Consider the following 27,901-nt stretch of genomic DNA (forward strand, 5'->3'; position numbering starts at 1 on the left):
ATGAGTGAGTTAGAGGTGAGTGATAGCTACGCTGTGTGAGAGTCGGGCTGTCTTGAGTTCCTTGGGTGCCCCGTGCCTTTCTGTCATGCTGAGAGGCCTCAGCAGGTTTAGAATTAACAACTTGCCTTATCCTTACGTGTCATGTCGTGTTTTCCCTGTAAGCTCAAAAACCCTCCTGATTTTTCTCTTCCTCTCTCTGATGTAGGACCCCAAATACCCTGTGGAGAACTTGCTGAACCCAGACAGCCATAGGGGGCCTTGGCTCAGCTGCCCTCAGGACAAGAGCGGGCAGCTGAAAGTGGAGCTGCAGCTGGAGAGGGCTGTGCACATCAGCTATATCGATGTCGGTGAGATGACTAACGCTCCCCTCGACTGTCTCAGGTCCCTCTGACTGAGCAGCCTTCTGGAATAAGCCCTGCCCGGAGAGAAGGGTTGGTGTGGTAGAACTCCAGGGTCTTTATTCACAGAGAGCGTAGGGAGCAGAGGCTGTAGCTCAGTTAGTAATGATGTCCTTGAGTTTGACTCCCCAGAACCCACGTTTAAAACTAGAGAGGTGGCTCAGTAGGAGAAGTCTTGCCATACAAGTGTAAGGATCTGAGTTTGAATCCCCAGAGCCCATATAAAAACCAGATAGGGTAATCCGTACCTGTAACCCCAGTGCTCGTGTGGGGAGACAGGAGGAAGAAGGTGCGTGGGCAAGCTAATATGGCTAGCACAGCAGTGAAAAACAGAGACGGCGGAAGATGAGGCCCCATGCCTGCAGTTATCCTTTGACCTCTACACACACCCAAACTCACAAACACACAACGCCAGTTGTGTCGGCATACTCCCTATAATCCTAGCACTTGGGAGGTAGAGATAAGCTTCTTTTTGTTGTTGTTGTTTGGTTGGTTTGGTTTGGGGTTTTGGGGGGTTGTTTTTTGGGGGATTTTGGTTTGGTTTGGTTGGTTGGTTGGTTTGTTTGAGACAAGGTTTTTCTGTGTAGCCTTGGCTGTCCTGGACTAGCTTTGTAGACTCGAACTCACATCTGCCTCTGAGTGGTGGAATTAAAGGAGTGCACCACCACGCCCAGTGTGAGATGAGCTTCTGCCTGGGGATCACTGATGTGCTTGCTTTTTTTTAAGATTTTATTTATTTAATGTATGAATTATCTATCTGCATGTACAACCACATGATAGAAAAGGGCTGGGAATTGAACTCAGGAACTCTGGAAGAACAGATAGCGTTCTTATCTGCTGAGCCATCTCTCAAGCCCCCAATGCCTTTTTTTTGGTGGGGGGGGGGTTGTTTTTGTTTTTTGCTTGTTTGTTTGTCAGCTTGATATAAGCTAAAGTCATCAGAGAGGAAGGAGCCTCAATTAAGAAAATGCCTCCAGGGCTGGAGAGATGGCTCAGAGGTTAAGAGCAGTGACTGCTCTTCCAAAGGTCCTGAATTCAATTCCCAGCAACCACGTGCTGACTCACAACCATCCAGAATGTGATGTAGTACCCTCTTCTGGCCTGCAGGTGTACTGCATGGCAGAGCACAGAATACATAGTAAGTAAATAAATCCTTTAAAAGAAAGAAAATGTCTCCAGTTTGAGGCCAGCTTGCTCTGCAGAGGTAGTCCTGGGACAGCCAGAACTACACAAAGAAACCCTGTCTCAAAAAACAGCCAAAAAAAAGGAAAGAGAGAAAAGAAAATGCCTTCATAAGGTTGGGCTGTTGGCAATCCTGTAGGGCAGTTTCTTAATTAGTGATTGATGTGGGGGCCCACTGTGGATGGTACCATCCCTGGGCTGGTGGTAGTACTGGGTTCTACAAGAAAGCAGGCTGAGCCAGGCGTGATAGCGCACACCTTTAATCCCAGCACTCGGGTGGCAGAGGCAGGAGGATCGCTGTGAGTTTGAGGCCAGCCTGGTCTACAAAGCGAGTTCAGGCAGCCAGTGCTGCATAGAGGAAACCCTGTTCAAAACAAAAACCAAAACCAAGCAACTCTGTCTTGGCTGTCTCAGCACAGAAAGATGTTGGGCTCCTCGCAGCGCCTTCCAGGGCAGGTTTCAGGCCGAGTCGGCCGCAGTGAACTTTCACTGTCATTTAATGGACTAGGGTCTCACTCCTCTCCAGTTGGACTCCACGTGTTGCCAGCACTTTCTGCCTCCCGACTAGCTCTAGAGTGGGGTGTCCTCTTCCTGCCCAGTGCTCTCACGGGTAGCCATTGTCATCCTAAGCCTTCGCCATTTTTTTTCTCCCCAGGTAACTGTGGCTGTGCTTTTGTACAGATTGATGTGGGTCGTTCTTCCTGGCCCCTGGACAGGCCTTTCATCACCCTTCTCCCTGCAACCATGCTAATGTCCCTCACTGATTCAAAGGAGGGGAAGAACCGCTCAGGGGTCCGGATGTTTAAAGATGGTAAAGAGGGCAAAAGCAGATATCCGGGTGTTTCCGGGTGCAGTGTAGGGGCAGGTCGGAGCACTGCCGGGTATACACTGGGGGAGCGAGCCTGTGCAAGGGTTTAGCCCCATCGGTTAGGGCAACAGGCTAAGCTAATGCCCGTGGGTGAGTTCTGCCTGGTGTGATTGGTGGGGATATTTATGAGCTGTGATTTATATTTGCCCTGTGACTTGTTAGCATCTGATACATTATTGTGTTTTAGGGTTCTGGTTGTTGAGACGGGGTCTCAATGTACAGCCCAGGCTAGCCTTAACTACTTCCTGCCTTTGTTTCCCAGGTCCTGGAATTGCACGCATATACCACCACACCCAGTGATTGATAGGATTTTATTAGAATAAATGCGTTTAATTTCTAGCAAACACACACACAAAAAAGTATAGAATTTCTACATGTGGTAAAAGGCTGTATACATGCTGGCTATATTTATGTAATATACGGTGTTTCATGAATTCTACTTATGCAAATCTCTGTGTTCACTGGACACTATAACAGATGCATAAGATAATTCTTGGAGGCTGGAGAGATGGCTTAGCACTCTCTGTTCTCCAGAGGTCCTGAGTTTAATTCCCGGTAACATGGTGGCTTATAATCATCTGTAATGTGATCTAATGCCCTCTTCTGGCATATAGGTATACATGCAAATAGGGCATCATATACAATAAATAATTAAAATCTTAGCCCGGCAGTGGTAGCGCACACCTTCAATCCCAGCACTTGGGAGGCAGAAGTGGGAGGATCACTATGAGTTCAAGGCCAGCCTGATCTACAAAGCGAGTCCAGGATAGTCAAAGCTACACAGAGACACGTCTCAAAAAAACAAAATAAATAAATAAAATCTTTTTTTTTTTTTAAAGATATGATTCCTATAACCAGGCGGTAGTGGAGCACGCCTTTAATCCTAGCACTTGGGAGGCAGAGGCAGGTGGATTGCTGTCGGTTTAAGGCCAGCCTGGTCTACAGAGTGAGTCCAGGACAGCCATGGCTACACAGAGAGACTTTGTCTCAAGAAAAAAAAAAAGAAAAGAAGAAAAAGACAAGGAACTAGGCTGAAAGGGCCTGCCTCACCTGTTTCCAAACCCTGAGTAGCAAAACCTGAAGGGACGTTTGCTGTTTAGCTGTGGCTCTGTCTTGACTTCCTTCAGTTTGTTTTCTCTTCCTGCCTCCTGCCTAATAACTGTTAGTGCAACACATTCTCTTCTCTGTCGCTTGAGCCCACATGCACACACAGATACACGCACACAGCCCTTCCCCCTCTCTTCCCTCTCTCCAAGGTCTCGTGTAAGTGACCTCAAACTTGCTTTGCAGCTAAGGCTAGCCTTAAGCTCCTGATCCTGTCTGCCTCCCAAGTGCTGAGGTTACCACCATGCAATGCATGCCCAGTTTTTCTCTCTTTCTCTCTCTCTCTCCTCTTTAAATGTTTTTTTTTTTTAATTTATGTATATGTAGGAGGGTGTTTATATGAACTTGTGCTTGAGGAGGCCAGAAGAGGCTATGGGATCCCCTAGAACTAGAGTTGCTGGGCTCCAAGGGCACAGCTAGTTTATCAGGGTTTTTTGGTTTGGTTTGGTTTAGGTTTTTCAAGATACGGTTTCTCTGTGTAGCCTTGGCTGTCCTGGACTCACTCTGTAGACCAGGGCTGGCCTCAAACTCACAACGATCCACCTGCCTCTGCCTCTCGAGTACTGGGATTAAAGGCATGTACCACCACACTCGGCAGTTTATTGGTTTTCGCTGTCTCTCTTTCTGGGAATCTTTGAAATGAGTTAGAACTAATGGCCAGCTAATGACGTTTGTCCTTTATCTCAGAATATAAAACATAAGCCAACATTTAAACAATAGAACAAATTTGCAGACATAATAATATTACAGACATAGAAACAAAATTTGGCATGACAACCATAAAACAGACAAACGGTCTGATGGGCAAGACAAAACGCTTAAAATGAAACCTTTATTTTCTGAGCTCAGTGAGGCAGCCAGCTCGGAATCTGAACCAAGTCCTTGAGGGGAAGTTGTATTGCATATTTAAAGGTAAAAACTGCAATTAGCTCATACAGGGGTTGGGGGGAGAGTGGGAGGGGGTGTGGACAGTGGAACAGGGTGGTCAGCTCTTACTTGTTATTTTGCTAACAAGAAGTTATAGCTGACCTTGAAAGTGTGCCTGGCAGTTGGGGAATTTTTGTTGATTAATAAGGCCATAGGGCATGCCTTTAATCCCAACACTCAGGAGGCAGAGGCAGGCGGATCGCTGTGAGTTCGAGGCCAGCCTGATCTACAAAGCAATTCTAGGGCAGCTAAGGCTACACAGAGAAACCCTGTCTCCAAAACAAAAGGTTGTAGGGTATGTTGATCATAAACATAGTCTATGGTCAACCTGGCCGTGCATACATCTTCCTATGCATCAGCAACAAGCGGAGATGTGCCTGGTGGACATGAAATAAAATGTCTGTAGTTGTGCTACCCAAAGAAGTGGGTCTCAACAAATAGCAAGTGTTCCTAACTACTGAGCCATTTCTCCAGCCCCTCCTTCCTCTGTTTTTTTCCTTGAGATGATTTCCTGACTCCAGCCTCAGGAGAATCATGGGATCGACTTCGATTGACCTGCTCCCAACCTTTCACACGTCATCAGTCCTTTGGCCTGGCCTTCCTACAAGTGCGTTCCTCTCTGGACTCTTCGGCTGACCCAGTGATGGGTCCCTCAGCCCCTGAGAGCTCTGGGCTGAACCAGGTATGTTCAATGGTGGGAAAGAATTTCGTTTTCTCTAGCTTTTCAATTCCCAGTTAGAACCGAATGCTCAGTTGAAGAAAAGTAAACAGAGAGAGAGAATAATAGATTCCTTGTGTATAAAGTAATGACATGACCAGTCCATGGTGCTATCTGAGAGGGGGTGGAAATAGCAGGGGATGGGGGGGGGGGGGGGGGGGAGAGAGAGAGATCAGATAGCAGAGTTATAAGGAAAAGGGGTAGCTGAAGGGATAGAAGCCTGCGAGCTAGACAGAGTTTAGGGCAGGAGAGGAGACAAGAAGGGCAAGGACATGTGGAACAGGTAGATACCCAGCGAGCATAAATGCCAGCATGCACTTTCCTAAGCTAATAGGCACCACAGGGAGCCATTTGTCTCTCCTGCCAATAATACAGGAATTAAGTCCTTTTGCTAGAGGGGAACTGGCTTCACAAGTTCCTGGGGATTGCTGGCTTTATCTACCCACCAGAAATCCTCCTATAGTCCAGGATGAGCCCATTTCTAGATATTTGGACTGCCTTGCGCAGTTTGGAGAGTTGGAGTGTCCTTTGGACCTAACACCCTGGTCTGGTGGAATAAACTCCTCCCTTTTCCTCTTTTATTAATATTAATATTAATATTATTTTAGGTTTTTCTAAACCCAGACAGGGTTTCTCTGTGTAGCCTTGGCTGTCCTGGAGTCGCTTTGTAGACCAGGCTGGCCTCGAACTCACAGCGATCCCCCTGCCTCTGCCTCTGAAGTGCTGGGATTAAAGGCATGCGCCACTATGCCCGGCCCCTCTTCTTTTAAATAGTAGAGATGTGAGCAAGCCTTGAATAGTCTACACAAAGCTGTTTGGCCATTTGTTCTTTAGACAATTGAAATTGTTTTCGGATCTCAATTTCACCTCATATGTTATTTCTGGGTTTGCAGGAAGCTATCACTTTCAGCACTTGAAAGCCCCAAGGCAGCCCCTCTGACATTGTTTTCTGCCCCACTGCCTTGAAAAGCCCTCTGGATCTTTAGATATGTACCTGACTATGTCATTTCATCTGAGCACTTGAAAGGCAGAGGCAGGTAAATCTCTCATGAGTTTTCTTTCTGGTTTAAGACAGGATTTCTCTGTGTCTCTCTGGCTGTCACCGTAGACCAGACTGGCCTCAGAGATCTGCCTGCCTCTGCCTCCTGAGTGCCACATGGCCCTGGAATAATGGGTTTTGGGGGAGGGGTGTATTTTTAGTTTGGGGTTTGGTTGGTTGGTTGATTTTGTATTTTGAGACAGGGTTTCTCAGTGTAACAGCCTTGGCTGTCTTCAACTCACTCTGTAGACTAGGCTGGCCTTGAACTCACAGAGATCCATCTGCCTCTGCCTCTGGGATTAAAAGGTTTTTGTTGTTGTTTTGTTTTGTTTTGTTTTGTTTCAAGACAGAGTTTTCTGTGTAGCCTTGGCTGTCCTGGACTCGCTTTGTAGACCAGGCTGGCCTCAAACTCACAGCGATCCGCCTGCCTCTGCCTCCCAAGTGCTGGGATTAAAGGCATGAGCCACGACCGCCCGGCTATAAGCTTTTTTTAATGTTCAAATATACATTTTCTTTCTTTCTTTCTTTCTTTCTTTCTTTCTTTCTTTCTTTTTTTAGAAAAGGCCTTGCTCTGTAGCTGGTCTTGAGCTTTCTATAATACATACCTATACAATTTCATTTTATTTATGTATAAATTTAAATTGTGACATATATATTTTTTAAGTTTATAAGAGACAAACTCAAAAGTTTACACATTCCACCAGTCCCCATAGGTCTTTTTTACTCTGGTGTGGAGTCTTTTATTCCCAGAGCCCTTCTGATCATGAAAAATCCCTCAGCATACAAAAGCCTCACCCTTTGCTCACAGCAGCAAATATGGCCTATGAAAGATACTGTGAATACAGTCATATTGGTTCCTAAGGGACAGTGCCCTCTGCTGGTGAATCTGGGTATTGTTTACTTCTCCATTTTCTCCTCAGAAGTCTTCTGTGCTGGAGTCTGACCCTAGTCCCTGGCTGAATAATCCTTCTATCCGGAGGACATTCTTCCCAGATCCCCAGACGTAAGTACCTGCTGTTGATATTTCTCCTGTAAGGGAAAGACCACATAGCTCATAGCACAAAAACCCTTTAGGTCAAGCTGGGCGTAGTGGCGCATGCCTTTAATCCCAGAATTTGGGAGGCAGAGGCAGGTGGATCTCTGTGAGTTTGAGGCCAGCCTGGTCTACAAAGGTAGTCCAGGACAGCCAAGGATACACAGAGAAACCCTGTTTCACAAAACTTTAAAAAAGCAAAACAAAAGAAAACAAAAACCCTTTGGGTCTAAACATGTCAGGATAGTGGACCATCTTTCTTGGTTCAAGTGAATAGAATAATGTCTGCATTAGTCAAACTAAATACTGTGTCCCTGTAGGAGCACCAAGAAAATTTCAGAGCTTAAAGGTATGCTGAAGCAACTGCAGCCAGGGCCTCTGGGGCGGGCAGCCCGCATGGTGCTTTCTGCTGCCCGTAAGGCGCCTCCAGCCAGTGTGGTAAGCCCAGACGACAGCCGTGGGGAAGCAGGTTCCGGTCATCCAGAGAGTGCAGGTGAGGCCCCCTGGTGTAGCCCTCCTCTACCTAGCACAGCCCTTCTTGCTTGGCTCTACCACGATGTACGGGGAGAGCTCACTGTCGTCAAGTGAAGGGAAGAAGAGAAATTAAATCCTGTATACGAACTGTAAGAACACTGGCCTAGGAATCAAGAATTTGTCTTTGCCTCAGTTTGTGTTTATAGGAAGAGTTAAATCAAATAATACCTGAGCTGTTGCAGTGCTGGTGCTCTGGTCATCTCAGACAGGCAATTATAGTGAACACCTCAGTCCCAACATTTGGAAAGTGGAGGAGGCAGAAGGGTCAATAGGCAAGGTCATTGTCAGCCACATAGAGAGCTCCAAGCCAGCTTGAGTAACACGAGGCGAGACCTTGGCTCAGAAAAGAAAAGAAAGAAACGGCTGCAGTTGTCTAGGGCTCTTCTGGAAAGGATGCTGTTCCAGCTCATTCTTGGAGGCTGGTGAGTCGGTGTCTCACAGTGTGGCAGCTATTTCAGTGACAAACAAAAGAAAAGGGAAGCAGAGAGTGCCAGCTAGAAGTTAGAGCTTCACCCGCCACCACCACCCCCACCACCCCCCCATCCCCAGAAATAAGGTTTCATCACTTAACTCTTAGCTGACCTGGAACTCACAGATCCCAAGTGCTGGTGTGAAAAGCGTGCACCACTACACCCTAGCAGTCAGTGTGTTTCTATACACAGATACTACTAGGTATCACCCACACTCAGAGGGGCCCTCAATACAAACAGGCAGTGGGCAATGGGAGTCATTTCAGTGGCTAGAAGGAGAAAAGTTTGTTTGTTTGTTGAGACAGCGTTTCTCCGTGTAGCCTTGGCTGACCTAGATTCAACTTTGTAGACCAGGCTGGTCTCAAACTCACAGAGATCTACCTGCCTCTGCCTCCCGAGTGCTGGGAGTAAATGCGTGTGCCACCATGCCCGGCCATATAAACTTATAATTTTAAGAGGAGACTGAAAAGAAACCAAGCACTTGGGGTAGCTGCTCTCGATAAGGTATGGAGATTCTGTAAGCACTTTGAGATATGTTCAATGCTGTACCAAGTGTTGCTGAAATCCCAAATAAATAAGTAAATAGTTTCTGCTGGCTTTTGCTAACACTTATTTGACAGGTATTTATTGAATAGCTCTATTGCTGGCCTTGTACAGTGCCAGAGATACTATAATAAACAAAATAACAGGTGGCCGGTGGTGGCACACACCTTTAATCCCAGCACTCGGAAAAGTGGATCGATGTGAGTTCAAGGCCAGCCTGGTCTACAAAATGAGTCCAGGACAGCCAAGGCTACACAGAGAAACCCTGTCTCAAAAAATAACACAAACAAACAAACAAACTAACAATGCTCATATCTTAAGAGATGCTTGTCATGGGTACTTTGAAGGAAAAGATGATAAGACAAGATTCAGAGAGTCCAGGGAAAGGCCTTGTAGGAATAAGCATTTCAAATCAGACTTGAACAAGGGAAAAAAATAAACAAACAAAGAAGATAGAGTATCTCAAAAGGAAACTTAAAGTGTGGAGGCCTTTTGTAAACTGCTAATTTTGTTTTTCAAGAAAGGCTCTCATGCTCCATCCCAGGTTGGCCTTGAACGTGCTGTCCTCCAGCCTTGCTTCCTGAGTGCTAGGATTAAAGACAAGTGTCACCATGCCTGGTGTGATGAGAAATAATTAATGAGCATTTTTAACGCAGAGCCCAGAGCAGAAGAACAAAATGGGAAGAAGGATACGGGCAGAAGGAAGCGAAGGAAAGTACAGGCACCAAGGTAGGTGGGCAGCAGTCATCTTCGGGCCTCACTGCTCTCCAGAACCTTCCCCACGCTTGCTTCTATCAGGCCTGCACACTTTAGACTACAACCAAGTGGCCCGTAAGGCTAGCACTCAGAGGACGAGGGCAGGAAGACTACAGGTGTGTCCACTACTAGGGCCAGACTGTGGATATACACAGCAAGTCTCAGGCCAGCCTGAAGTTGGTGGTTGCTGGTATGTGTGTGAACAGATGGAAGGATTGTGCAGTGATGATGACGCATTTGGAGTTTCTTTGCGGTTGATAAAAATGTTCGATAGTTATTCAGCTTGGAAATATCTTTAATCCATATTTCCAAAGGCTAATTTTATGGTACAAAATATCTATCTCACTCAGCTGTACTCGGTGGCACACACCTGTAATCCCAGGGCTTGGGTGACAGAGGCAGGAGGATCTCTGTGAGTTCAATGCCAGTCTGGTTTACACAGTGAGTCGAGGACAGCCAAGGCTACAAAGAGAAACCCTGTCTTGGAAAACAGAAAAGTGGAAGAAAAAGGTGCTAGGCATGATGACAAATGCCTTTAATCCCAGGAGTTAGAAGGCAGAGATAGCCAGATCTCTGTGAGTTCTGGAAAAGCCTGGTCGACATGGCAAGTTCTTGGCCATCCAGAGCTACATAGTAAAACCCTAACTCAAAAAAAAATTTTTTTTCTGGGTTTTTCAATCAGGGTTTCTCTGTGTAGCCTTGGCTGTCCTGGACTCACTTTGTAGAGCAGGCTGGCCTCAAACTCACAGCAATCTGCCTGCCTCTGCCTCCTGAGTACTGGGATTAAAGGTATGTGCCACCATGCCTGGCTCAAAATTAATTAATTTTTAAAAGCTGAGGACAATGTTAGAAGCTCTGTTGTCAAGGCTCAAAGGTTAGCTGCCTTCTTTCAAGTCTGTCATAGGAGTGGAAAGCAAGGACTCTGAGCTACTGTCTCCACTGTGTTCTTTCATCCCTTGTTGCCTCTCCCAGATAGCTGGCCTTAACCTGCTCTATCCCACAGACCGTTGTCCAACTCAAGTTCTCAGCCAAGTAGGAGGGGGACAGGAAGAGCAAGACACAGGCAGCACCGGCCTCAGACCCAAAGTAATGATGGTGGTGTCCAGGCTACTAGACAGTGTCCCATTTGTGCAGGTGAGTTACATTGATTACCGTGGGATATGGAGACCAGGCGTTTATTGAGGAAGATAGGAAGTCTATAAACGCTGGCAGAAACGCTTGGTAGAAGCTGGGGAGATGGCCCAGTGGGTAAAGTACTTGATGCACAACTAGGAGGGCCTGAGTTTGTATCCCCAGCACCCACATAATGCTAGGTGTGGTGGCCCATATCTGTCGCCCCAGACTGGGGGTATAGAGATAGGTTCCTGGGACTCACTGGGCAGTCCATCTAGAGAGTTAGCTCTGGGTACAATAGGAGACCCTGTCTCAAATAATCAGATGGAGAAGTGAGAAGATATCCAATCACCCTCTGGTTTCCGTAAGTTGGTGATATGGTACACTCACACTCACAAACACACACACACACACACACACACACACACTCACACTCACACATAGAGTTTTGATTTGTCCGAGACTATTGGCAATGTTCTCTATGTTCATAGCTGACCTTTTCCAGTAGACTCAATATTCTGTGAGGACATCCATGTCCCTAGTAACAGATACATGACAGTGTCTCTCAGGTTTGAAATGCTCAGCCGTGGGAACTTTTCCAGACAAGCATTTGCACTGTGGCAGCAGAGAGCTCCCCTCCCACGGCTTGCCTGGGAGCAGGCCCAACTTTATTTGTCTCCTTTTCTCCTCTCCTCTCTAGGCTCCTTCAGCGTGGAGACGCTTCCTCTGCATGCTGCCACTTGTGGAGAGAGCTCCCCACCCCAGCCAGCTTCTCCTGCCTCCTCGTCTTCCTCGCAGTCTGTGCTGTGGGTGTCTTCCCCAGAGAGCTCACCGCCACCCTCCTGGGTCCAGTGCCCTATTTGCGAGTTACGCTTCTCAGCGAGAGAAATAGAAGAACATGCCAGCATGTGTGGGGAAGGTTTTCCAGCCTGAGCCACGAAGTTCTGTTGACCCTTTATGCTGGAGCCTGGGGAATGGATCTCTTGTGCCTACGAAGAGTTGGTTCTCCCTTCACCTGTTACCTCAGGACTCTGCCTGCCTGAGTGCACTTCTGGACCCAGCTCATTCCCCAATCCCAGGTGTCAAAGCTTTGTCACCATGGCACCAATTCTCATAAGGATGTTTTTCCCTAGGAGTTTGTTTGGTAGAATTGGTGCTCTCTCCAAGGCCTTAAGATACTACCTAGACTGTGTTTCCCTCGGTGAATGGTACTTACCCTAATGCCCATTTTCCTGAAAGGAAAACTGAGGCTTAGTCAGAGGGAAAATATTGTCTGGAAATTATAAAGTCCCCTGATGTTCTGCAAAGAAGAGTGAGTCTTGAGCATGAAGCTAATATTGAGTCTTGTGTGGCCTTGACCTTCTGTATCCTTCATGGGTCTCTGTCCTAGGTGTAATCAGATGACTGATCCATAACTTTAGTATTTACTTACAGTGAGTCTGAAATGGACCTTCAGTAGCAGGAAAACCCCTCAGCCTCCTGCACATAGGGCTGCTATAGGGACCAGAGAGGCCCCTTTCTAAGGAGTAGATGGTTCTAGGCGTGGCTGTAAGGGTTGAACAAATCCAATTCCCAGTCGTTCTATGGGACAGCTGGACCACAGTGTCTCCGAAAGGTCCCCTGGACTAGGACAAGCCAAATTCTGCTCTGAAGAATTATGTACTCTTCCCTTTTCCCAGGAGATGTCATCGTGCGGCACTAACACCAGTTCCCCATCCCCAGAGTACAGGGCAGAGAGAGAGCAGCTGGTCCTGGCAAAGGGAGAGCTCAGGGTGGGGCTTTGAGTGGGGGTGAAGGAGGAGGCCAGGCACAGTCACAGGCGAGCCGGGAGAGCAGGAGTGGGAGTTCAAGCCTTCAGCCCCTGCCCAGAGGTGGGTGCGGCCATGGATCCCCTCTCGGTAAGAGATCCTTGCTTCTCTCTCCTCCTCATCCCAGTCTCACTCCACTCCTCACTGCCCTCAGGGATGCAGGGACAGCCTAGCTGTGGAACAGGCACAGATAGCGCTGGTGGTGGGAGAGCCCTGATCCTGGGCCTAGAAGGAAAGAGCAGAGGGCTGGGCCTGGTAGAAGAGCAGGAACAAACAGTACCAAGGAGGAGAGAGAGGCCCTCCAAAGATGAAGGCAAAGTGAGAGCGTTTGGTAGAGGGGGAGTTCCTCTTCACAGAGAAAGAGCTTAAAGAAAGCCCAGCTTAAAGACCCTCCCTGTGGCCGGGCATGGTGGCCCACACCTTTAATCCCAGCACTCGGGAGGCAGAGGCAGGGGGATCGCTGTGAGTTTGAGGCCAGCCTGGTCTACAAAGTGAGTCCAGGATAGCCAAGGCTACACAGAGAAACCCTGTCTCGAAAGACCCTCCCTGTGGACATGTCTGGACTTGTCCTTCAGAGAGCTGAGAAGCTGGAAGATGAAGTGAGTAGGCTGGGAACTGGATTCTGTGTATTTGTGTGCGGGCTAGGCTCCTAGTGTGGCCCCAGCGCCTGCTTTCATCACCTCTCTTCAGGGAACTGACAGTGGGCCCTGTTAGGTAGGATTTTTATGAGAGTGGAAATGGCCGGAAAAATAGTCCCCACTCTAACACTTCCCTAGCAGGGAAGTACATAATAAGTAGGTAGACAAGGCAGCGTGTGTTGGTGATGTGTGTTTGGGGCAAGGAAGGCATAATAATAGCTGATTGTCGAGGGGGGAGGCCAGAAGGCAGAAGATGTGGGAGGCCTCCAGCCAGAGAGGTTTGGGGACTCAAGAGTGCTGTCCTCTCTCCTCCTTCACCCAGCCACAGCCCAACTGGACTGAGATTGTGAACAAAAAGCTCAAGTTCCCGCCCACACTCCTGGGGGCCATCCAGGAGGGCCAGCTGGGTCTGGTGCAGCAGCTGCTAGAGTCCAGCTCGGATGCCTCAGGCTCTGGGCCAGGTGGGCCTCTGCGGAACGTGGAAGAGTCTGAGGATCGCTCCTGGAGGGAAGCCCTCAATCTGGCCATCCGTCTGGGCCATGAGGCCATCACTGATGTGCTGCTGGCCAACGTCAAGTTCGACTTCCGGCAGATCCACGAAGCTCTGCTGGTGGCTGTGGACACAAACCAGCCAGCAGTGGTACGCCGCCTGCTAGCTCGGCTGGAACGGGAGAAAGGTCGGAAAGTAGACACCAAGTCTTTCTCTCTCGCCTTCTTCGACTCGTCCATCGATGGCTCCCGCTTTGCCCCTGGGGTCACTCCACTCACACTGGCCTGTCAGAAGGACCTGTATGAGATTGCCCAGCTGCTTATGGACCAGGGCCACACTATTGCCCGGCCCCACCCAGTTTCCTGTGCCTGCCTTGAGTGCAGCAATGCCCGCAGATATGACCTGCTGAAATTCTCGCTATCCCGAATCAACACCTACCGAGGCATTGCAAGCCGGGCTCACCTCTCACTGGCCAGTGAGGATGCCATGCTGGCCGCCTTTCAGCTCAGCCGGGAGCTCAGGCGCCTGGCACGAAAGGAGCCTGAGTTTAAGGTTGGTTGCCTCCTCTCTTCACTCCATCCTGCCCTCGGTGCCCACGGTCTGCTGTCGCACCAGGACAGGATTGGCTGTGGTGGGAGTTCTAGGAAGTTTCAGAAGTGGCCAAAGAGGCTGAGGCCTCTGGTTTTAAGATCTACAATTCCATCTTGAACAGGCTTTCGTTTTGGTGACAGCACTCCAGAGGCACTTGGCTTAGGCAGGGAGTACAGCTCATACCCTAGCGGTGTTCTAGATCCATCTAAGGGATGGAAGAGAGGAAAATAGAAAACAGCTGAAGACTTAGACATGACATTCAGTAAAGTATGCCCTTTTGGGGTACCCGCTGTATGCTCACCTGGAGCACTGTGTGTGTTGGGGTTCTCACACTTGTGATCATAGATGGGAAAAGGAGACAAGATGCTGCCAGGACTTTCCTCAGTGCCTCTGTGGATGCTTCTCACAGGGCTTGCAAAGCACAGAAAGCAGGAAAAGGAAGAGCGCCCTATGGCTTTGGTGTTTCAGGAAGATTCTTTTTAGACATTTTTTGTTTTTGTTTTTGTTTTATATTTTGAGACAGGGTAGCCTTCGCTGTCCTGAACTCACTTGGTAGACCAAGCTGGCCTCGAACTCCCCAAGTGCTGCGATTACAGGTATGTACCACCATGCCTGGGTCAGGAAGATTCTTAAGGAAAAGGGCATTTAAGTTGTGGAAGAGGCCGGGTGCAATGGCGCACGCCTTTAATCCCAGCACTCAGGAGGCAGAGGCAGTCGGATTGCTGTGATTTGGAGGCCAGCCTGGTCTACAAAGTGAGTCCAGGACAGCCAAGACTACACAGAGAAACCCTGTCTCAAAAAACCAAAAAAAAAAAAAGTTGTGGAAGAGGCTGGTTAGAAGATGAGCAGAGGCATTTGGGAGGCAGAGGCAGGTGGATCCCTGTGAGTTCAAGGCCAGCCTGATCTACAAAGCCAGGACAGCCAAGGCTACACAGAGGAACCCTGTCTCGCCTAGCAGAAGGTATATAATGAGGCTGGACAGAGCTCAGTGGGCAGAGCGCCTGCCTCCCATCAATAAGGTCCAGACTTTGATCCCCAGAACTACCTCTGGTAGATCATACCTGTAATCCCACCCCTTGGGGGGTAGAGCCAGATGATAAGAGTTCAAGATCATCTTTGGCAAGTTTGAAGCCAGCCTGGAATACATGAGACCTACCTCAACAGTTCCCCCAACCCCCAAAAAAGTATGAGGATCTGGGGTGGACCAAAGATAACCTAGGCCTTCAAAGACTGGCTTAGATGCTGTTCAGAGGAAAAGCACCAAATAAAAGGATACAATGGAAAATAAGCACCCAAGAACTCCTTGCTCTTTCCTGCATCCCCTTAAACTGCCAGTACCGGTTCCGTGTGAAGGTGAGCTCAAAAAGACGAACAAAATGGGCACAAGAAAAGTATAAGGGGTGGGACAGCGAGGAGGCTCAGCAGGAAAAGCTCTTGGGGCTGCTGCAGAAGCCTGACCTGAGTTCAATCCCCGGGACCCACAAAGAAGTAGAAAGAGAACCAATTCTACAGAGTTGCCCTGACCTCTACTTGTGTGCTATGGTATGCGTACCTGCACACACATCACACACAATAACCATGGTTAAAGTATGTGGAGTCAGAGTTACAGTGGCACGAGAATCAGGAATTCGAGAAGTCCAAGGAACAGGCAAAGGTGGTAGGTTTGGGCTGAAGAGACTTGTTGATAAGATGGGGGGATAGCATCAGGTAAGTGAAGGTAACGCAGAAGGATCGATGAGGTAGCTGAGGAGAACGAAGTGACAGCAGACAGAAGTGACACTGCGGGGGACAGGGGCACGCTGCCTTGATGGCGCACACACACACACCTCTCTTACAGCCTCAGTACATTGCCCTGGAGTCCCTCTGCCAGGATTACGGCTTTGAACTGCTGGGCATGTGCCGGAATCAGAGTGAGGTCACTGCGGTTCTCAATGACCTGGCTGAGGATAGTGAGGCTGAGCCTGAGGCCGAGGGCCTGGGCCAGGCCTTTGAGGAGGGCATCCCCAACCTGGCAAGACTGCGCCTGGCTGTCAACTACAACCAGAAGCAGGTCAGCTGGGCCCTACTGCCTACCCTCCCTCACCCTGCCCCCTTGTCGTGCCCCCTCTAGGGCATGTCCCCCTTCAGCCTTACCCTATGACTTTATCCTAGGGACCTTCTGAGACCTTGATTCTGCATACTTTTCCATAGGAGCCCTTGACAGCAGGAGGGGAAGTTGCCCATCCCCTCCTGGTTTCCTTCAGTCTGAGCACTCACCCCGCTTGGAAAAGCAATCACTATCAAGATCCCACATTCAGGTCTCATACAGACGTAGCTTTGCCTCTTGCCTTTGGCCTAGACTTGTTAGACTACAGCACCTCACTATAGCAAGGTGTTCAATGCCTAGCAATTTTTTTCTTCTTCATTGTCTTATTAGATGCCCTACCCACAGCCAAGCTAAAGACAGAATCCCTGTCCAGCCTCCCACAGCCCTGATTCCTCACCCATTCACATGTAAACAGCCTGACCCACAAGGCATGTTACCAAAACTTTGCCGGGTGCCGTCTCCACTGGCCTGGCCCTCATGACAGGAGACCCCTATTCCATGCCCCTTCTAAACTCAAGATCATTCATCCAGATATCTGCTACATATACGTACTGAGGCAGGGAACGCTGAGGATTCTGGGACTTAGACCCCCAAGCTCTAACCCCTTCTGCCTGACTTTGACTCAAGGCTGTGGGGCATGAAGAGTCTCAGAATATCTTCACATTCAGTCTGTTCTCCATGCTGAGGCCTCCCGAATGTACTTGCCCATGGTCATATGGCAAGTGAGACCCCTCTCTTCTGGGTGGGCTGGCACAGAGACAAAGGATGGTTCAACCTCCATGGCAGGAAGTAAGGGCTCTGCATCCAACCAGCTCTGTTGACCTTCCTGCCCAGTGGCCATCTCCTCTCACAGCCCATCTCTGCTTAGTTTGTAGCACACCCCATCTGCCAGCAAGTTCTGTCTTCCATCTGGTGTGGGAACCTGGCTGGCTGGCGTGGGAGCACCACCATCTGGAAACTCTTTGTCGCCTTTCTCATCTTCCTCACCATGCCCTTTCTCTGCATTGGCTACTGGCTGGCACCCAAGTCCCGGGTACTAAAAATAAGATGAATGATGCCTTGGTTTGTGTTTTGGAAGCAAGCTTGCCACTGGGGACAGGGATCTGGGGGCAGGGACAGACGTTGCAAAAACTGCCAGAGTGTGGCAAGAGAAATGGAGAGGTGCTTACTGGAGAGAGAGTCCTGGCTGGGTTGCCTAGTGGTTTTAAGAGAAGGGGGTTTAAAATACTAGTGGCGCTGATCCTACTTTCATTTTAGTTGAGTTTGACTTTTCCTATGAGCTCCTCCCCACAACACACACACTAAAAAAAATTGGGGGGGGGCATGGCTGGGGGCGTAACAACACTGACCTCACATGTTGCAAAGGAAAGAACAGATAGAAAATATAGGGCCTGGTGCCCGCCACATCCTTCTTAGAACATGCCTAGGTGAGTGGGTGGATCTGAAAGCTGCAGACTCACATGGGGGCCCAGCAGTCTAGAGGATGACAGCAGGCCTCTGACACCCGTGCTTTCCTGTCTCGCCAAAGCTGGGTCGCCTGCTGAAGATCCCAGTGTTGAAGTTCCTGCTGCACTCTGCCTCTTACCTGTGGTTCCTTATCTTCTTGCTGGGAGAGTCCCTGGTAATGGAGACTCAGCTGAGCACCTTCAAAGGCCGCAGCCAGAGCGTCTGGGAGACTTCGCTACACATGATTTGGGTCACAGGTATGTATGGATAAGAGAGCCCTTTAAAAAAAAGAGAGAGAGAGAGAGAGCCCTTTAAGAGTGGCCAGCTAGAGCCGGGCGTAGTGGCGCATGCCTTTAATCCCAGCACTCGGGAGGCAGAGGCAGGCGGATCGCTGTGAGTTCGAGGCCAGTCTGGTCTACAAAGTGAGTCCAGGACAGCCAGGGCACAGAAAAACCCTGTCTCAAAAAAAAAAAACAAAAAAAAACAAGAGTGTCCAGCTACCAATGTCCCCCTGTCCAAGTGTGGTACTGGGCCACACTGAGCAGGCTGACCATTTAAAGCCCCTTCAAATCAAGATCTTTTTTTTTTTTTTTTTAATATTTTTATTTAATTTTTAAATTTATGCACATTGGTGTAAGGGTGTCAGATCTTGGAGTTACAGACAGTTGTGAGCTGCCATGTGGGCGCTAGGAATTGAACCTGGGACCTTTGGAAGAGCAGATATTGCTCTTAACCACTGAGCCAACTCGCTAGCCCCCAAATCAAGATCTTAAAACAGCTGGGTGCTGTGATACACAACGCGCAAGAGGTTGGAACAGTCAAAGCCAACCAGGGCTGCATAGCGAGACTCTTTGTCAAGAGGGCTAGTGGTTGAGATGACTCAGTGAACAAAAGCACTTCCTGCCAAGCCTGACAACCTGAATCCAATACCTGAGATGACCCTGATGAAAAGAAAACCAACTCCCACAAGTTGTCCTCTGACCTCCACACGTGTGTCATGGCAAGTGGCCATGCATACACACAGACACACACAGACACACATACACATACACACGGGGGGCGGGGGAGGGATGTTAAAATTTAAAAATAAGTAAATAAAAAGGAATCCTTAAATATTTTAAATATTTGCCTAACAGAATTTTTAATTTGGCGGGGATCCGGAAGAACAGTAGACCGCCACCATCCTGTGCTTTGTTTGTTTGTTTGTTTGTTTGTTTTTCGAAACAGGGTTTCTCTGTGTAGCCTTGGCTGTCCTGGACTCACTCTGTAGACCAGGCTGGCCTCGAACTCACAGCGATCCGCCTGCCTCTGCCTCCTGAGTGCTGGGATTAAAGGTGTGCACCACCATGCCCAGCCCATCCTGTGCTTCTTGCTCTCTGGGTACCATCTGCCTAGTTCCTTGTACAGGTCACATCAATCATGAGATCAGTCTGCACCAATGAGGAGATCCTTATTTTTCCAGAAGGTCACTTTGCACTTGGATGAATTAAATGTTTCAGCTCCCCCATCCCACTAAACCCCTTCCACTGCAACCTGGCTGTGTCCCGGAAGAGGGGGAAGGCTGGGCTGACTCCTCTCCTGACACCCCCCACCCTAACCCCCATCCCCTTCCAGGCTTCCTCTGGTTTGAGTGTAAGGAAGTGTGGATTGAAGGCTTGCGCAGCTACCTGCTGGACTGGTGGAATTTCCTGGATGTGGTCATCCTGTCCCTGTACTTGGCGTCCTTTGCACTGCGCCTCCTCCTGGCTGGGCTTGCCTACATGCACTGCCAGGACACCTCAGACAGCACCACCTGCCGCTATTTCACCACAGCAGGTGAGGAGCCTTGTATTTGTCATCTTTCTCTTTTCTGTGATAATGTACCCAGCAAAGCAGCTTAAGATGGGTAAAGGCTATTTTGGTTTGTTGCTTGAAGAGACAAGGTACATCCTGGTGAGGAAGGCATGATGGGTACAGAGGCGGGTGGTCACATTGTATCCACAGAAGCAGAGATTTGAATGCTCCTCTGCTCAGCTCCACTTGTGTTTTCCTTTTAGCCGGTCCAGGAACGCAGTCACATTCAGGGTAGGTCTTCCCTGCTCAGAAAAACCCCTCCAGAAACACCTTGACAGAGATGTATTGAGGTGTGTCTCCTGGGTGACTCTAAGTCAGTCAAGTTGATAATGGGGCCTACCATCACATTGCCTCAACCCAGCAGTGAGTCCCAAGGCAAGTCTTCCTTGGCTCCCAGCCACTGCTCCATCCTACCCTGCACAGAGCGAAGTGAGTGGCGCACAGAAGACCCTCAGTTCTTGGCCGAGGTGCTCTTTGCTGTTACCAGCATGCTCAGCTTCACCCGATTGGCATATATTCTGCCAGCTCACGAGTCACTGGGCACTCTGCAGATTTCCATTGGCAGGATGATTGACGACATGATCCGGTGTGTACTCTCCTCATACCCTCCCTGCCTATGGCTCCTCCCCCTACCTCCCACCCCCATCCCCGACAGACTATCTTCTGAAATTCCTCAGCTCTGAGGGGTATGGGGGTTCTTGACCTGTGTTCCTCCCACAGGACTGTGAGCTCCAGCAATCTCCGAACCCGAGAACCTAGAGGCAGACTTTGGAAGTGTAAATGTGCATTTCTCAGCTGGGAGGGTTACAGCTCCCACCGCAGCCACAATCACAAACCACCAATAGCAGAAAGGGCCCTTGGCGGGGTCTCTGATCCCAGTTCTTCGACACCGCTATGCCTCCCTTTTTCTTTCTTTCTTTTCTTTTTTTTTTTTTTTTTTTTTTTTTTTTTTTTTTTTTTTTTTTTTTCCTTTTCTAGAAATTGAAATCAGAAAGGCAAAAAACCAAAAGGCCATCCATCCCCTGCCCTGCCCCAGCTCCTCCTCACAGAGCCTGACTTCTAGGGTAGGGACGCACTCTGACCCTTCCACGCCCTACTCCCTGCTAGGTTCATGTTCATCCTCATGATCATCCTGACCGCCTTCCTCTGTGGCCTCAACAATATCTATGTGCCCTATCAGGAAACAGAGCAGCTGGGCAAGTATGCTGAGGCTGGGGCACAGGGGGGACGGGCAGCTGGGAGGGGGAGGCCTTCCATCTTAGCATGTTTTTCTCCCTCCCTCGTTGGTTCACTCAGCTCAGTCTCTTACTCGCCCAAGCCCTCACTGATTCTCTCTGACACTTACTGATATATCCACTTAGATATTCTCTTGGTTCCAACTCTTCTTTTGGAAAATGTCAATCTCATGAAAACACTAAATGAGGAAAGTCACTGAGCACCCGCACCCTTCACTGGGCACCCACACCCTTCACTGGGCACCTGCACCCTTCACTGAGCACCCACACCCTTCACTGGGTACCCGCAGTTTTCACTGAGCACCCACACCCTTCACTGGGTACCCGCAGTTTTCACTGGGCACCCACACCCTTCACTGAGCACCCACACCCTTCATTGGGTACCCGCAGTCTTCACTGGGCACCCACACCCTTCACTGAGCACCCACACCCTTCACTGGGTACCCGCAGTCTTCACTGGGCACCCGCACCCTTCACTGAGCACCCACACCCTTCACTGGGTACCCGCAGTTTTCACTGGGCACCCACACCTTTCACTGAGCACCCGCACCCTTCACTGGGTACCCGCAGTCTTCACTGGGCACCCGCACCCTTCACTGGGTACCCACTGTTTTCATTGGATGCCCGCACCCTTCCCTGGGCACCCGCAACCTTCCCTGGGCGCCCGCACGCTTCACTGAGCACCCGCACCCTTCACTGGGTACCCGCAGTTTTCACTGGGCGCCCGCACCCTTCACTGCGTACCCGTACCCTTCACTGGGCACCCGCACCCTTCCCTGGGCGCCCGCACGCTTCTCTGGGCTCCCGCACCCTTCACTGAGCACCCGCACCCTTCACTGGGTACCCGCAGTTTTCACTGGGCGCCCGCACCCTTCACTGCGTACCCGTACCCTTCACTGGGCACCCGCACCCTTCCCTGGGCGCCCACACCCTTCCCTGGGCGCCCACACCCTTCCCTGGGCACCCGCACCCTTCACTGTGCACGCGCACCCTTCACAAAGCTTCACTGCTCATTGTTTTGCTGTCATTTGCTTGATCTGTTTCTTTCTGATCTTTTTTTTTTTTTTTTCCCCCTTTCTTTCTTGGAGCACTTTTTGTTTGCTTGTTTGTTTGTCTCTTTGTTTGTTTGTTGAGACAGGGTCCCACTGTGTAGCTATGGCTCTCCCGGAGCTTACTGTGTAGACCAGTCCTGCCTCAAATTCACAGAGATCTGCCTGCCTCTGCCTCGCCAGTGCTGGAATTAAAGGTGTGCGCCACTGCACATTAGAGGAGCACGGTGAGGGCGTGGCCCTTGGTCCAGAACACATCTCCGTTGTAAAGGCACTAGGAGAAGTCCTTTTACTAACAGAGAGGTGTTCTAACATACTGGACCTAAACTACTTGCAGTCTATACCCACTGGATTTAACATCTGAAGACGATTTTGAGGGTGAGTGGAGTTTGAGATAGGCTCTCAAGTAGCCCAGGATAACCTTGGACTTGATGTATAATTGAGAATGATTTTCAACCCCTGATCCTTCTGTTTCTACCCCCAATACTGGAATTATAGGCCATGTGCCCACCCAGATGGTTTTACTGAAAAGGTTTCTACAATAAACATTTTGGAACAGTGACTTTTCACATCTGCCAGTTGTTTGACATTTATTCTCTTCCATCCTTCTACTGAAGTATTTGCTCCTAGCTGTGCGCTGTAGCACATCCTATAACTCCAGTGCAGGGGTCATCCTCAGCTGTTTAATAGGTTCGAGGCTAGCTCAGGCTTCATAAGACTTTGTTTCAGAGAGAGAGAGAGAGAGAGAGAGAGAGAGACAGAGACAGAGACAGAGACAGAGACAGAGAGACAGAGAGACAGAGACCTAATTGACCTAATGAGATGGCTCCATAAATAAAGGAACTTGCGGCCAAGCCTGATGACATCAGTCGGGTTCCCAGGAACTACATGGTGAAAGGCAAGAACTGACTGCTGCCAGTTGTCTGCCCTCCACACCTGTGCTGTGGCATTTTGAGACCACACACACATGTATGCACAAACAGGCACACACAGATATAAGTAAAATATAATTAAAAATATGTGAATGTAAGCAATTTTGAAAGCAATGTGGCTGAAGCTTTCCGGTGAGGTAAATGGCAGGCCTATGGCTCAGGGTAGCCAGGAGTACTGAAAACTAGCAAGTGGATGTCTAATAGATTGGGTCAAATTCAGGCAGATCTCCCTTGATGCCATGTGGGGGGGCAGAGGGACAAAAGGCAGATCCACTCACCCTCAAAATTGTCTTCAGATGTTAAATTCAGTGGGTATAGACTGCAAGTAGTTTAGGTCCAGTATGTTAGAACACCTCTCTGTTAGTAAAAGAACTTCTCCTAGTGCCTTTACAATGGAGATGTGTTCTGGACCAAGGGCCACACCTACACCATGATGCCATTTACCCGCTGCAGGCTGGAGCCAAGATGCAGGGAGTCAGGTGCCTTCCCCCACCCCAACTCTACCCAAATACAAAGGGTAATGTGGCCAGGACAGTGAGCACTTGATGAGCGCATGCTGCTTGGGATTGGTGGGGAAGACAGATCAGGAGGGGCTTCCTGGAAGAGGCAGCACTGGGGCTGCTGCCTCTGGGCTGTACACCACACCCAGACCAGGAAATGTTCCTGTCTTTGTGCCTTCCTCTTCTGTCTCCCATGTAGTCACAGCAACCAACATGATCTTTTCCAATGTCATTCAGGTGCCCCTCTTGGTCCAGAACTCTTCATAGATTCCTGCTGTTGGAAGGCCATGGTATACTTTAGTCTTGTTCTGTGAGGCTCTGTACCTGTGTGGTCCATAACCACCTCTCAGAAGCCATTCCTCCCTCGTTTCTTTTCTTTTCTTTTTCTTTTTAAATTTTTAAATTTTTATTTTATGTGAATTGGTGTTTTGCCTGCATGTATGTGTGAGGGTGTCCGATCTTGGGAGTTACAGACAGTTGTGAGCTGCCATGTGAGTGTTGGGAGTTGAACCCAGGTCCTTTGGAAGAGCAGTCAGTACTCTTTAACTACTGAGCCATCTCTCTAGAACCTCTTCCCTCATTTCTTTTTTAAAGATTTATTTATTTAAAAAAAGATTTATTTGTTATACATAGTGTCTGCCTGCATGTACACCTGCAGGCCAGAAGAGACTTCAGATCATACAATAGATGGTTGTGAGCCACCATGTGGTTGCTGGGAATTGAACTCAGGACCTCTGGAAGAGCAGTCAGTGCTCTTAACCTCTGAGCCATCACTCCAGCCCTCTTCCCTCATTTCTAACCCCACCTTAAAGGCAGGATTCTGCTTGTCTTATACATCACTGTGTGCTTAGCACCCTCTTCATTCAGTAAATATTGATTAAGCAAAAGAATAAAGGTGGAGAGATGCTTAGCAGTTAAAAGCTTTACCGTTCTTGTAGGGGACCCAGGATTGGTTCCCAGCACCCAGATGGTGGCTCACACTTACCTGTAACTCCAGTTCCTAGGGCTCCACTGCTCCTTCTGCCTTCTGTGGGCTCTTGCATGCACATGGTGCACATCCATACACTCAGGACACACACATATACACACACAAGTAAAATAAAATATGTTTTTAAATAAAGAATAAAGATTGGTGCTAGGAAATGCAAGATGCAAGTGTCAGTTGGACATGGTGGCGCACGCCTGTAATCCCAGCACTCTGGGAGGCAGAGGCAGGCAGATCACTGTGAGTTCGAGGCCAGCCTGGTCTACAAAGTGAGTCCGGGATAGCCAAGGCTACACAGAGAAACCCTGTCTCAAAAAACAGAAAAAAGCTGGGCGTGGTGGCACACGCCTTTAATCCCAGCACTCGGGAGGCAGAGGCAGGTGGATCGCTGTGAGTTCGAGGCCAGCCTGGTCTACAAAGTGAGTCCAGGATGGCCAAGGCTACACAGAGAAACCCTGTCTCGAAAAACCAAAAAAAAAAAAAAAAAAAAAAAAAAAAAACAGAAAAAAGAAAGAAATGCAAGTGCGGCCCAAAGGCTTCCCGGATACTGAGCACCTCTGGCTAGGTCTTCAGGGGAGAGGAGTGTGTCTGGGGAGGACCCAGGCTTCTCTCCCAACCCTACTCCCATTTTTCTGTCTTTCACTTGACGCACCATGTCAGTTTCAACGAAACCTTCCAGTTTCTGTTCTGGACCATGTTCGGCATGGAAGAGCACAAAGTGGTGGACATGCCTCAGTTCCTGGTGGCTGAGTTCGTGGGCCGGGCCATGTACGGCATCTTTACCATTGTCATGGTCATCGTGCTGCTCAACATGCTCATTGCCATGATCACCAACTCCTTCCAGAAGATTGAGGTGTGTCACCTGACCCAGGCTAGGATGGGGAGGAGAGGATAGGGTGCAAAGGCCCCTGCTCTGCTCCCACTATTGCTTTACGGCTTGGGACAATTCTCCTACAACAAGGGTCTCAGTACTACTGTTGGTATTGACAGACTCCAAGTCCACTGCTCTTTGCACTTTTTCTTGTGGTGGTGTCTTCAGTGTGGAGGCATTGTTTAAAAGTAAGTGGGAGGGCAGTTTATTTTGGGCTGTGCATGGTGGTGCGCGTCTTTAATCTCAGCACTCAGGAGGCAGAGGCAGATGGATCGCTGTGAGTTCAAGGCCAGCCTGGTCTACAAAGTGAGTCCAGGACAGCTAAGGCTAACACAGAGAGACCCTGTCTTGAAAAACCAAAACAAAACAAAAAGTAAGTGGGGACACAAGAAGGAAGTGGATGGGTTGGGCCTGCAGGCATGCCAGGGAAATGTGGGTGATTGATGGGGGTGGAAATACGAACAAGAAGAAAGTGGTTGGCACACCGGAGAACAAGAGATGGGACTAAGATTAAGAGAGACAGCCAAGGGGCCAAGCGTGGTGGCGCATGCCTTTAATCCCAGCACTCGGGAGGCAGAGGCAGGTGGATCACTGTGAGTTTGAGGCCAGCCTGGTCTACAAAGCAAGTCCAGGACAGCCATGACTGTACAGAGAAACCCTGTCTCTCGAAAAACCAAAATAAATAAGTAAATAAATAAAGAGAGACAGCATGCGTGAGAGAAGGGGCTGTTGCCAGCATGGACCTTGTGTAGCCTCCTGCCTTGTGGTCCCCAGGACGACGCTGATGTGGAGTGGAAGTTTGCTCGCTCCAAGCTCTACCTGTCCTACTTCCGAGAGGGCCTGACATTGCCTGTGCCCTTCAACATCCTGCCCTCCCCGAAGGCTGCTTTCTACCTTCTCAGGTGATGGCCTCAGAGCTCTTACCCGTCTACACCGCCCAGCTCCTACCCTACTTTCCTCGGCCCCGCCCCCTGACTAACTTCTTTTCACATTGTTGATCTCTCAGGAGAATTTTCCGTTTCATTTGCTGTTGCACCTCCTGCTGCAAAGGCAAGAAGTCAGACTATCCCCCAATCCCAACCTTTGTGAGTACCATCTCTGCCTGACATTGCCTCCTCACCTGTCATACCTAAGCCGTCATCATCGTTTGCCCCCTGAGAGCCCGATCCCAATTCCCACTCTGTCACGCAGCCTTAATTTTCATCTTCCTGGTTCTGGATGGGCCCTACATTTCTAGTCCCACGTCCTGCAGCCTAAACATAATTCCATGCCACCTCCACCCCGGAGACAACCAGGCTATCAGACATGCATGGGTCATTTAATAGCATACGGGAAAAGCCCCCTGAAGAATGAGAAAGCTGACAGGCAGAAAGAGGCAGCTGGGCGTCTGAGTGCCTCACTGACCCACCATTATCTGCACTGTAACGCTTCCCTGGTTTGCCCCATGGCTGCCACTACGTCTTCAATCTTTCCTTCCCACCCTACCCCACCTCTCAGCCTTTATCACACACTCTAGACACCCTTTCCTCTCACAGTCTGCTTCCCCTAGCTGGCTCCCATCTAATCTCCAGGGCTGCACTTTAGGAGACGGGCCAGGGACAAAATGCTTGCATAGATTTTTGCCTCTCTCCCTTGAAGAAGGTAGAGTAGGGAATTCACTCTGCCCTCCATTGCAGACCAACCCTGGGACAAGGGCAGGGCCCGGGGAAGGAGAGCCTGGGTCCTACCGACTGCGAGTTATCAAGGCTCTGGTGCAGCGCTACATAGAAACTGCCCGGCGTGAGTTCGAGGAGACTCGTCGAAAGGGTCAGTGGTCCCCACCTCTAACCCTCCCCCTTTGCTCTTCCTGGCTTCCCTGGGAAGAGTGCCCACATCCAGACTCACACGCCACATCTTGCCCAGCTAGTTCCTTTACTCAATTACTCTACCTTTATTTACATGTTGTTATATGCTCATTTTCTCATTCAACCCGTGCACTCAGATACTCCATCTCCCCCACCCCCCACCCCTGCTCCACCTCCCATTTCACCCTTCCCTGTCTTACTAAGTTTCTGCCCAGGCTGGTCCTGAGCTCACTTTGAAGCCTAGGCTGGCTTTGAACTTGCCATCTTCTTCCCCAGTCTCCCAGATAGATGGGATCATAAGCTTGCACCACCAGACCTGGCTAAGCTTTTCCTTCTTTATTGCTGCTCTTCCATCAGTACTCACATTCTACCTGCCAGACCCCTCAATTCTTCCAGTCGTTCCTTAGAATCCAGACAGGGTATCCCAGGGTTCAGGAGGGTGGGCTGGGGGCAGGGGGGTAAACAGAAGAGGTACTGAGCAGGCGCACCTTCTGTCATGATCCATCTCAGACCTGGGCAACAGACTGACAGAGCTGACCAAGACTGTGTCCCGACTGCAAAGTGAGGTGGCCAGTGTGCAGAAGACTCTGGCGGCAGGAGGGACACCACGGCCTCCTGATGGTGCTAGCATCCTCAGTCGATACATTACCCGAGTGCGTAACAGCTTCCAGAACCTGGGTCCCCCAACCCATGAGACGCCAGCAGAGTTGACCATGCCTGGGATTGTGGAGACCGAAGTCTCTTTAGAAGCTGGCCTTGAAGCTACAATAGACGCTGGGACTCCAGCTTCTGTAGAGTCCCGCCCTTCCTCCCCTGCTCATGTGCTGGTGCACAGGGCGCAAGAAGCGGAGGGGGCAGGGGACTTGGCCTTGGAGGAAGGTCTGGAGACCAAGGGCGAGTGAGTCCTA

General features: G+C 49.6%; 1 protein-coding gene across 1 annotated transcript; it reads left to right on the forward strand.

Moving 5' to 3' along the window:
* Xndc1n (XRCC1 N-terminal domain containing 1, N-terminal like) lies at positions 1-27,895 on the forward strand. Its single transcript, XM_051149330.1, has 22 exons — positions 1-15; positions 206-347; positions 2,236-2,391; positions 4,983-5,161; positions 7,157-7,239; positions 7,590-7,762; positions 9,473-9,545; positions 10,576-10,706; positions 11,386-11,491; positions 12,365-12,405; positions 13,449-14,173; positions 16,050-16,262; positions 17,167-17,331; positions 17,827-18,001; positions 19,359-19,559; positions 20,001-20,163; positions 20,685-20,777; positions 24,939-25,131; positions 25,924-26,051; positions 26,156-26,234; positions 26,826-26,955; positions 27,504-27,895. The coding sequence occupies exons 1-22, from the start codon at positions 1-3 to the stop codon at positions 27,893-27,895; spliced, it is 3,756 nt and encodes a 1,251-aa protein (XP_051005287.1).
* Positions 27,896-27,901: the final 6 nt, after the last annotated feature.

Source organism: Acomys russatus, chromosome 7 (genome assembly GCF_903995435.1).
Source record: "Acomys russatus chromosome 7, mAcoRus1.1, whole genome shotgun sequence".
Classification (NCBI taxonomy): Eukaryota; Metazoa; Chordata; class Mammalia; order Rodentia; family Muridae; genus Acomys; species Acomys russatus.

What these genes read in the sequence shown, in the direction of transcription:
- Xndc1n (XM_051149330.1), top strand. An exon ending in CATCAGCTATATCGATGTCG is followed by an intron (nt 348 to 2,235) that starts GTGAGATGACTA and finishes TTTTCTCCCCAG; the next exon opens with GTAACTGTGGCTGTGCTTTT. An exon ending in CGGTCATCCAGAGAGTGCAG is followed by an intron (nt 7,763 to 9,472) that starts GTGAGGCCCCCT and finishes TTTTTAACGCAG; the next exon opens with AGCCCAGAGCAGAAGAACAA.